At 42.3% G+C, this 11996-nt stretch overlaps 1 protein-coding gene across 1 annotated transcript in view; it reads right to left on the bottom strand.

The window, feature by feature from the left end:
- Positions 1-11996, bottom strand: part of LPHN3 (latrophilin 3) — a 269403-nt gene that overhangs the window by 163566 nt on the left and 93841 nt on the right. Inside the window, exon 5 of the mRNA XM_010004508.1 lies at positions 10992-11792. Within this exon, the coding sequence (XP_010002810.1) occupies positions 10992-11792 (801 nt within the window). The remainder of the gene's footprint in view (positions 1-10991; positions 11793-11996) is intronic.

Below are 11996 nucleotides of genomic sequence, written 5' to 3'. Positions count from 1 at the left end.
AGGGTGGGAAACAACAGGCAAAACCCCCAAACCAACAATCAGAAAATCCATTTGGAATTAAATCTTCCAATACCTTGTGGAAAAAAACCTGCTGGAACAAGTTTTTTCCCCTTCCAATGGACAGATGTTCTCATCGATGGGGAAATTAGAACCTGATGACAAACTCCAAGGTTTAAATGTCACTCTGATTCAAATAAAAATGGAAGTGGCATTAAAAGAGCAGTATGCAAGCTCTACAGATTGGTAATTTCTTCTAATTAAAAAGCAGAGTTTATAGACCCATTTAGTGATACTCATCATAAAGTATGCAACTGAAAGTAGAAGGCGGTCTTGGTTTTAGTGCCCAGGAAAGTGTTTTCTCATTGCTAGTGAATTATTTGCTTTCTTGGGTTATTCAGGAATTTCTCACTTCACATAACAAGCTTTTAACATCCGTAAAAAAAACAATAAAAACCTCAGACCTCCCAGTAAGTCCCACAGAAGGCAATCTCCAGAGTACCATCTGAGCAAGGTGCAAAGAGTGCAATTCAAGAAGCACATTTTGGACCTTTTACGTACGATGCGAAAAGGCACAAGAAGGAACTGCTGACTGGGCAGCACAACCAAAATATTTATAATGTCAAGATTATTTTTGCTCTTGAACAATGGGAGAGAATATCCACTCAAGCCAATCACTCTGTGAAGTGGCACACTGATTGTCTGGGTGCCTTTCTGGAAGGTATACTTCAGCACAAGTCAAGTCATTAGGCTCAGTACAAGAGGAAGCAAAGGAAATCCAATCGAATGCATCACAGAGGTCAAGCTAAATGAGCTAATAGTCCTTTTGGTCTTGAAAAAAATCTATTAATCTAATTCAGTTCTCTGTTCTACTCTTCATACCAGAGTCAATTTAAACTCATTTATATGAGAAGAACATACTACAGCAGCTTAACACAACACAACGTGTTCTGACTATGTGGTTTTTAGGTTACCTAAAAGCATCATTTACTTCTCATCGAGCTCAGGAGGAGGCTCTTTTTATCCACAAAGAGAGCTTATATTTACAAGCAAGGTACCAAGCAGAGGTCCCTTTCCCACCAAAATGCTGGATCAATCCGCACCTAAAACTATACAAACCCACCAGAAGCCTTCCAGACCTCCTTGCACTTTGGCTTGGTTTTTGGGTGCTGGTGTTCCTCACTCATCCTGATATTGGCTGAGCACAACGCTTTTATCAATAAAATCTGTTCCAGTCACTGCAAGGATATTTCTTGTGAAGAACTTGTAATACACACAATATTGCACCAAGAAATACTTGGCAGTCACGGTCCGATGAGAAAAGCAAGTGCTTATGTGGAGAAGGCCAAAACCATTCAAGGCTGTTAGCCCCTCCAGTGTATACATACACTCCCAGCAAGCAAATGTATTTTCTTTCCTCCACCAAAAACACCCCAAAACCTTCCTTCAGTGCTTCTCTCCTACTGGAGCCTCAGAGTTCACATTAACATCACCAGTCATTTGCTTCATTCAGCAGCACAAAACATCACATGAATTCAGGCTGATGGAGCTTAGCAAGCCACAGCATCCTTCACGCGTGCCTTGAAGGAATAATTTAACACAGCCAGAGGGGCAAATGAATTTAAGGCCAAGAGACATTGTCTTACAAGAACTCTTCTTCACATGGTATGTTGGAAAGACCCAGGGAATGGACTAAGGAACTACTCTTGATGCCGCCTTTATTCTTTCTCTCTGCCTGCAGCACACAGATGGCCCTTTCCCCACCTCCATCCTAAACATAAACAGATGAAAAAGAACTGCAGAGCTGCCTAATGCCTCCTCGCTCCAGTGGCTGTGTTAATTTATTCCAGTTTATTTGAGGGAAGCATGAATGGCACACCAGTAAGCCAGATCAGAATGATACAAAGGAGCTGATTTTCCCATCTTCTGTCATGACCAGTCTATAACTTCTATAGTTTTCAGCTCTGATATTTCTTTGCTTTTTTTCCCACCCCTTCCCTTTTGAGTCTGAAGCAGCTGGTACTTTGTAAGAACACAGAACCCAGGAGCTACATAACTTGAAATACCCCATTTGCTTATTCAGTGCCAGTCTAAACTGAATCCCACATTTCAGTGAGATGTGCCTTAAAGTCCTGTTTCCTCTCAGCACATTTTAATCAAGCAAAAATCCTTTTCACAGCAAAGAAATCCCATTACAGTGAACAATCACTACGTAGTTTTAACGGGCACATCTCTTTCACTCAAGCCTTCATCACATGCTTGGCCATCCAATCATGAGCAGATGCTTAAAAAAAAGTCTTTTCAACATAAAAATGTAGGGCAGATATTACTGCTCAAATTCATATGGATATTCACTATTTGTTCCAGCTTACAATTTATATTTATAGATCCTCTCTGGATGCTTCAAACACAAATCAGAAGGCCAAAAAAGCCTCTCGCTGCCAAAATGCGATTCTTTCAAGGGCAAACCGAAATTCACTGTGAACTTGATCCTGAAGCCCCTAGTCCAAACCCCCACCAACTTCAGAGGATTTGTCTGAATAATTGCCGAGCTGAAACTCTCCAGGAATTTCAGGATTTTATCCCAAAAACTGTGTCATTACATCAACTTCTACTCATGCACATCTGCCAGACTCACTTGACAGAAACAGACACTGTTTTATTCTTGTTTTTTTTTTCACAACTCAACTCTCTTGATTTAGCATAGTTACTAATGCCAAAATACACCTTCAGAAGGTGTGCAGCAAAATTTCTATTTTTTTATTATTTTTTTTTTTCTGGGATCTACCCATCTTGCCCTGTCAGGTTGTTGACAGCATCACCTACCAGCACTTCACAGCCCTTCGTGGCTGATCACATTTCTTACAGAACATGGAGATCTTCAAAGTAGAAGACTCTTTTCTTCCTTTCAACCTAAATTCCCTTGCTGCAGGCAACCCATGAAACCCAACCCTACTGAGAGAGTTCAGTTGGATTTCTGAGGACAAGGCTTACCTTTCCATTCCTCTTGTATAATGTGGGTACTTATTATCAGCAGTTATACCTTAGGTGTCTGGAAAGCCAACTTGCTGCCACGTCTGAAAGATTAAGGGCAACACCACAACTTCCTGAAGTCAAAGCCCTGTAAAGCCTCCCCTTAAAGGTTCAGTAACTTTGTGGCTTAGTCCTAAAGAGCTTTTTACTTTTTAACCTGAGTATCAAGGCCAGCAGTTATGAAGAACATCCAACACATCTTCTGCTTGCTTTGACTTTAAAGGACAATCTGGCAGAGCATCCACGTCGCTTCCTTGGCTTTACTGGTTAAAAAAAAAAAGAAAGCAAACCTGGCACAGCAGCACTGCAGTGTGCTGGTGGCATCGAAGAAGTTAATTAGCAACATTGAACTAGACATCAGGAGACAGGTCTTAATAAGTGCTGCTAAAAATATGACAGTAGTCATTGCCAGAACAAACACAATCAGTAGCAGACAAGCGAGGAGAACGATCCAGACCCAGGAGCTGCCGTGGGGAAGGGGGTTTTCAATGGGGAACAGGAATTCAGGCTGCTCATTTTAAAATATAGTAGCAAAAAAACCCAACAAGCTGGAACATGGAGAAAGTTCCTGGAACTCCACATTCCAAGCTAGGCTAGCAGCTTTGCAGCCAGGCCAGAGCAGAGCTACAGGGAGCAGAAGGTGTTTGTACCGCAGAGGGTCAGTCTTGAGGAATCAGGTGCATAAATATAAACAAAGATGAGAGAGTAATGCCTTGAGAAGAAGCCTGGGAGATTATAATCCTGGTTTGGCATGGGATAAGAGGAGCTGACAGATAAAAGTAGCTCAAAAATTGAGCCTCTTGCCAAGCTAAACCCCCCAACCTTGTGAGGACCCCCCACCACTGCACACAAGCCACACAAATCTGCTGGCCAAGGGGTGAATGATGCATTTGTTGCTAAAAAAATATATGTGAAAATCCACAGCTGAATAGCTGTCTGCAGTATATGCTGCAGTCCCTTTCTCCTGAAAAAGGTGGTATCAGACATTTGCTACATGTCACCTCTTGTTCTGTGCTTCTGGCAAACAGCTCAGACCCAAAGGGCTGGGTTTGGTCCATAGTATTTGCATCAGACTGATAAGCTGTGGTGGTGGATGTCAGTATGACAGCCCCGTGGTCTTGAACCTAATGAAGCAACAATTAATCACAAGTCCAGGCTGATTCCTCAAGTCAAAGAGCTCACTGCAGAAGAGGAAAAGCTCCTTTCCTTCATATGCAGTTAATGCTTTTTTTCCCTTTGCAATCCCCCTGCAATCTTCAGCAGTACATCCCATGCCTGCTGCCAGGAACAACAGCCTCAGCTTTTCAGACATGTTCTTGGCAAGGTGCTTTCCCCTTCCTGGCGTTTGACAGGATTATGAAGCACCAAAGTCTCTGGCCTCCTTTTGTTTTGAAGCTTGAAAGTGAAGTTTGGCTTAAAAGTTTTGTCTCTCGCTGCCCTTCCCCTACTTCAACCACCCTGACTGCCCACCAGCCCAGTCTCCAAGCACTCCCACTTGCAGGTCCACAGGAACAGGACTCCAGCCCATGGATACTGGCTGTGACTTCATGGCATGCTGGTCTTCCAGCAGATTCCCATTTGGTTTGCAATGGTAAAGACTGATCTCCAAAGAGGACACAGGTTTAGCTCCTGGATGGGTTAGATCTTCTGTACCATTTTCTAAAGCTGGCTCAAACACATGGCTCATAGTGGCAGCAGTGACTCAAGGAAAAGGAGGGCTTCTCCTCTGATAAGGCTACCACCTATGCCATGGTCCTACTGAGAGAAGTATATTTTTATTTAGGAGGAGGGAGCAACCACATTGTATTTTTTTTGTACTGGAGAGGCACTGAAGGTACTCCCACTTTGCTAACCAAACAGTATTAATATTTATGAATTGCTCCAGAGTGTGTTTTGAAGCTAAGGAATCCTGTATTTTTAAAGTATTTTTATTTATTTATTGTGAAAAAGTAGAGGAAAGAGCTCAAATTTCAGCTTTTCTGACAAAAAAAGTAGAAATCCCTAATTTCAGAAGAGTGTCCAGTGGCATGATACAATTTTTTAATCAAACATTGCTTGCAAAAAGGGAAAATTTAAAACAGGATACTAATGAGGAGACAGAGCAGGCCTCAAAATGGGGATCCAACACAATTTTGGATCCCAGCTAACCTGGGTAGCTGAGATACCCTCCTGTCCTGCTGAGCCAGCAAATGTAGGCTGACAGGCCAGCTTTGTTATCAAAGATGAAGAATCTCTCTGCTGCTTTCTTCACCTCCAAACTTAGGCATGTCTTTCTATCTTGAATAGCAAAAAGGGACTGTAATATCTATAGAATAAATGGGACATGCATATAGGGGCAAATACTAGAGGACAAAAGTCAGGGCCCCAGCCACCATAGGTGTGTAGCAGAGGCTGCTGAAAGGAAGCACAGATCTCTCTGAAAACCTCCAGCAACACTGTGCAACCAGCAGCTGTCACTGTAAGCAATGAAGAGGAACAGGAGTGGGAGAGCTAAGGATGCTCCTAGATAGGAGGATAGCAATTGGAAAATAAAAACACAGGAGAGCTCACAATTAACCACTCAGAAGCTCCCTAAAAAAAATGGCCCTTGTCTGCAGGGAGAAGCTGCTTATCAAAAAGGCTCAGCTGGCCCAAATTCACCATCAGAGACATGAAGGGTGGCTTATCACAATGGGATCTCAAAGTGATGGCAATTCATAGCCTGTGCACAAGTGGGATTTAAGACCTGGCAGCCCTTTTGATGCATTTCCCAGGCAAGGATGTAGGGAGCTAAAGGCAGGCAGCACAGGAAGCTGCTTTCAGCTACCTATTAGCACGTGACAGCTTTGAAACATTCAAGATCCTCTGCCCACTATCCACATTACTCAGCTGTCAAAGGAAAGGCCTCAGATTTATGATGTGAAAATTACATTTTAACGAGGTGTCATATGTGTTTAAAGTTCTTATTCATCACCATACTGCCATATCTTTTACCCAAGACACAAATGCACTCAATTAGCATAGTATAAGGACAGAGGGTTCACCTTATCTGCATTGTAAAACTGCTTTAGGAAATAAAAATTAAAACAAACCACAACAAACAAACTCAAAACAACAAAAAAGACCCTCACAAAACAATCACTCTTACTGAATAAAATGGTTGCAATTACACGTCAAGGAAGCATCAATATTTAACAAAATGTGGAGGACAAAATTTTTACATGGCATCCATCTGAGGTTTTGAACATATCATAGGTATGTATGGAAGCTTCATATCACCAGACTGGCAGCCCACAGTGCTAACATGCAATCTAGGGAAGCCACTTAAGTACTAGGAGGCTGTATGAGACGTCCTGTATCGTATCCCTGTCTCTATGTATTGGGCATGTTTATTTATTAACTTCATCCATCTATTAAACACTCCTTATTTTAATGCCTGGTTCTTCTGGTCGTAATTCCAAACACCTCCTCAAAAGTGGGAGGTCTGTATTTCCCACGTGACTGGGAATGGCTGCCAGGACATCTACATCCCAGACATGCACAGAGAGATCCTCACTCTGGTTAAAGGCCTTCCCTGGACTTTTTCCCTGCAGAGCTTCAGGACAAGCTCTGGTCCCTGCTCTGAACACTCTGCCAGCACAGCCTGAGCCCCAGAGTGAGAGCTGCTGGCACTGGTGTGGGGCACCTCTGGCATTTAGAAGACAGAACTTTCCTCTTCTGGTCCCTCTGCTGCCCAGGAACACCCAGCTGGTGCCCAGCCAGAAGCCAGGACCACTCAGGGAGGTGCTGAGACACAAAGCCAGGAGATGCATGTCTGTATGCAATACGGCACCAGGAAGGGGGATGGGAGCACTTTACCCTTCTGGAGAGGAGGATTTGTTGATGTTTTCTTGAATTTGTTTATGAAGACTGTATCACAAGTGGGTGATGATTAAAACAGGTAACTCTGGTGAATATTAAGACTGATTAGGTTGCAGAAAAAAAATTCATTCTGTTTATACAGCCTTTCGTTTCCCTCTCTGCACATGTCTAGAAGGACATGTAAAGAAAGAACTCAAACACTTTTCTGGGTTCAAGTCTTTGAAAAATGCAATGGAAAACATTGCTCAAGTTGGGGAGCTACTCTCACCTTCACTTCAAATTAGCAAACTTGAAATCAGCTACAAAGAAACAAGCCAAAAGCTCAGCAGCATTTCTGGAGAAGCATCCTCCAAAAAACTCATGTTAAGGCCAAACAGCTCAAAGAAAATATGTTTCAAAGGCTTTTGGTATCCTCAAGTTCACTTCCTGAAGGTAGATATTAATGACAGGTTTCCTGGGAATTGCAGGCACTGAGAAGCATTTGCTTTCAAAATCGCTTTTGAGCTAAATGAAAACAACCCCAGACAAGAGGAAAGAGAAACTGAGCAGGGCAAATCCTTAAAATGCAGCTTTTCCCATTTCTGACAAAAAATGAAGAATTGTTTTTAATTCAATCAAGAGCCCTGAACTGCTTGTAGATCAGTCAAATCCAGCTTTGTGCCTCACCTAAAGACTTCAGAATATTTTGTCTTCCCTGCTACCTTCAGCTGCTACAGAAGCTGAGCACAGACTCCAGGTTTTGACACTCATTTATTCAAAAAAGCCCTTTTTTCAAGACAGCGGATGAGAGAAACTCTGTGACAGTGAAGATCTCAAATATGTTCCAAACCTACATGCACAGACCTTGAATTAAAAAATAAATAAAAATGTTTAATCACTGTGAAGAGCAAGATGATGTGATCCCTGCATTGTCTATAAGCTATGCAAGTGCTGCCTCCTCCCACTTCCCCTGAACAGTTTGGGAAAAGACTGAAAATGTTTGATTCTAGGTGAACTGGAGCCCCCAGCACCTGCTTTTTACTTTAGGTATCCTTGAAAAGTACAATACCAGATATTTCATTTATGCTGCAAATATGTTCCTATCTATTTAAGTAGCTAAATATATCACTTTTCTTGTTACGATCAATTTTTGGTTTTAAGAGCAATTCTGAAACTTCCCACTTAACTGTTTTTTAACAGCCAATTTGTTCGACCCATTAATTTTACAATCTTTCTTTTTATTTTCTAATTAAGCAGGTATTGTTTACATATTTTGCTACTCAAACTGTAACCCCACGGAAAATGGCTGCATTGAACATTCATAGGATCACAGAATCATCCTGGTTGGAAGGGACCTTGAAGATCATCAAGTCCAACCATAACCTAAATCCCCCTACCATAAACTAATTGACCCATTCAGTGCTTAAATCATGTCACTAAGCACTACATCTACATTTCTTTTAAATTCTTCCAGGGATGGTGACTCCAGCACCAACCTGGGAAGCCTGTTTTACTGTCCAACCACTCTTTCAGTAAAGAAATTCATTCTAATTTCCACCCTGAACCAGCCATTGCCTTGCTCTAAACAGAGAAACACTGGTGATTTTTGGAAGAGAAGCTGGGAAACACAATATCCACAATCTATTCTGTATAAAAATATGTAACTAAAGAACCCAATGAAAATATCGTGGGTCTTCACTGCTTTCCTAGTCCTGCATCTGCTCTTGAGTGGAGGAGCTGGGTTTAAGCCAGCCATATATTTTAGTATTACACATCAAGCAACACAGAATGAATTTTGGTGCTAAGCAGAAGATGTGTTGCACTGAACCTGGAAGAGGGAGAGTCACACAGACCTGATCTCCCAGCTCCTCTCTGCAAAAAACCACCCTGGTGTCACCCAAGTGTTTGCTCACCTATTCAGTTCAAAACCAGTGCCTCTGTTTGACTGGCTCACAAGATTTCTACTAATCAGACTGTGCAGGTAATGGGGCAGTAAACTCCCTTTGCAAAGGTATTTTCCCTCAGTTTGAAAAGCCTTGGGCCCATTGGAGCTGTTTCATTGAGAATTTCACTCGCTGTCTGAGCAGTTCTCTAAACCCATAAAACAGTGAAGTAATGGGATCCTTGTGTATTTCTGCCAAAAAGGAAATCCTGGCAATTTTCAGAGAAGAGAAACACATGTAAAATACAGCTTTGTGCCCACATTACAAAGCTATCAAAAATCAACACAAAAGGAACGCTAGAAACGGCTCAACCAGATTCCCTGACACCAGATTAACCCTCCTGTGTCCACCACCCAAAGCCACATCCAAACAGCAGGGAAATGAAAGGGCTTCAAACCAGAGTAACAGAAGGACCAACCAAATCCTTGCACCTCACAGACTTTCAGCCCTCTGCAGAGCATTCACCTGCTGTCCCCATCTCACCAGTTTAGACTGGGAAAAAAGGAAGAACCATTTCCTTTTTCACAGAAAAGTACAAAATTCAGGTTTTTTTCACTGACTATGGCCTCTTTTTATTAAAGATGCTATTACTGATAACAGTCACCACATGAAAAAGCGGCAGCAGAGAGTCTGCTCTAATATCTGGAAATAATTCACTGAAAATGAGAGAAACACTGTGAAATAGAAGGGATGCAATTGATTTTCACTCCTCAGGGATAACCAATAGCTCACAAATTGCTCTGCTTCACTCCACCACTCAGAAAGTACATGCTCATCATTAAGTTGGGAGAATGAGAAGTATTACTTCATTTTTTGCTCATCTGAGATCTTGCAGAGGTCAACACCATTGAAAACATCCCTGCTCCCTTCTTTACAGTCACTTGGTTTTGTTCATCTGCCTCTTCAAGATTTTCTTCTCCTCTTCCTTGCATTATTATATAAAAATGAGAAATCCACTGCCATCTTTCTACTTTTATTCCACCCTTCCCCAAATTTTCAAATCCACAGTTTTTCTTTCAGCATCTCTTCATCCATTTTTTTTAAATGGATAACAGGAAAAGAAAAACCACAGGAAAAGAGGAGAAAAAAAAAAAAAAAAAGCAAAGCTAAGCAACAGAAACCTCTCAACTTCTCTTCTGCAAGCTGATACTCCGAATCCACTCCTCCACTTTTGAGGTTTTTTATTAACAAAAAAAACCATTTTGGGAAGAGCTGTCTAACCAATCAAATAGGTTACTGTCCAAATTATATTATTCCTGCCTTTCTCATACTTTTTCAGCCCTTCTAAAGTACACCATCCAGCATAGGAGCTACAAGGTAACTGTGACTACATTGTGCACATCATGTACATTTGGAAAGGACTGAGCAAATGCTATTTGGAAACTCTTGCACTGTCATACAAGTTTAAGGACAATTTAGGCTAAGTTCTGTTACTAATCAGGCGGCAATGGTGAACATAGTACTTGCAGAACAAGGAAGAAGTTGGTAAAATTAAGGGAATATAACTCAGCTAAGTAATTGCAGGCATAATTTCTAAGACAAGAGAAAGGCAATCCTCTGTGGGCCACATGTTCCTCTATTAGAGAAAGCATAGTAAGTCATTATATGCTTTAAAAAAAACAACAACAAACAAACCACTTTAAAGAAATCAGCAGTCTGGAGGATTTTGTTGTTGATTCCCCTCCTGACTCCAGATACACACTCGTGAGTGCACGCTCACGTAGGCAATTAGCAGTGACTTCCCTAAATAGCCCAAACTCCCCCAGCTTAACGGAACAAAGTCATTTGAACTGGCTGGCAGATTTCCCCCGGCTGTTTGCAGCGACAGCATCTTCCACGCTTTGTTTTGCCAGAATTCCTGCAGAAGTGAAGATAATCTGATGTATGGAGCAAAATTAAATCTGGGAGAAAAGAATTCTAACCCTGCGATGTGAGCAAGAGCGTGGACGTTTGGAGACTGTTTCGGGTTAGTTATGGCCTAGCACATTCCTTGCTCCATTTAATTTCAAACTAAGATTAAAACCAAAATACACTCCACATATTAATGTCTTAATATCCACCACAGATCTTGTGGTGGGGTTTAATTTACAGAAACACAGGCAGACCAGGAAGACAGGAATGTACTTAATTTTTACATCCTACTTGGAAGAAAAACAGAAAGCTCAATTCAGATTTTGGCTTGGTATTAAAACCCCTTACCTGCTCTGCTGTCCAGCGGGCCAAAATCCAGGGAGTATTTCACAACATGATAGTTGTTCCATACGTAAAGCAGGTTGTCCCGGGGATTGTAATCCACAGCAGCAATGTACTGGTAGGAGTTTGGAAAGGGCACATCCACCATGCTATCCTTGCTTTGGTCAGTGTTATATATGTAGTCTATTTTATTCCCTGTGGCTTCGTTGTCGTCATCCTCATACACAGACTTCACCACATATAAAATCCCACAGATCATGAAGGCGTTAGAAGCCGACCTCTTGTCATAGGCAGTATCCCACGTCCCTTCAATCCTTAACGTGTAAGGGTTTAACTGGCTAATGACTATTTTGCCATTATTTTGTTCTGTTGCATAGATTACCCACAGCCCGTTCTCATCCACAGCCAGGTCTATATCAGACTTGCCTCCCCAGCGGTAGGGAGAGGTGTCATGGTAGTTTGCATTAGCTATGATAGCCTCCCCGCTTTTTATCCTTGTCCTCAAGTCAAATTTGACTATGTTCCTGGTTCGTTCCTTGTTGAAGAACAAAGCCCCGTCGTAGACCACGAAGCCCGTGCCGTCCACCCGGTGCGGGAGTTTGTAGGTGGTGGTTGGCCTCCCGGCAATGAAGTCATCCTTGGAGGAGTATTCCGTCAGTGTGTCCGTCCGGTACGGCGTCCAGGGCATGTAGTAGATCTTGTCGGATGCCTGCAGAGGGTCCTTGCACCAGGCACCAGATTGGTGGTCAGATTCGAATAAGTGTTCGCTCTGGTATACTCCTCTCAGCAGGCCGGGGCAAAGAAAAACTGCCGGAGGGGAAAAGAATTTAAAAACAAATAACAGAAAGTTAATGACGGTGCAGAGGCGGTTGGCCCAAACATCGCAACAGCTTCTAGCTCTAGAGCAGAGGACACTAGAGATCAGAGGAAACCCAAGAGCAATGCCTTGTAGCTGGAGACCAGCCTTCTCGCCAGCCATGTCTCTAGAACAAGATTTGCTCCACAGAACTC

Source organism: Chaetura pelagica, unplaced genomic scaffold (genome assembly GCF_000747805.2).
Source record: "Chaetura pelagica isolate M959 unplaced genomic scaffold, ChaPel_1.0 scaffold571, whole genome shotgun sequence".
Lineage (NCBI taxonomy): Eukaryota > Metazoa > Chordata > Aves > Apodiformes > Apodidae > Chaetura > Chaetura pelagica.
Note: the sequence above shows the minus strand (reverse complement) of the source record. Positions and strands in the feature narration are given on the sequence as shown.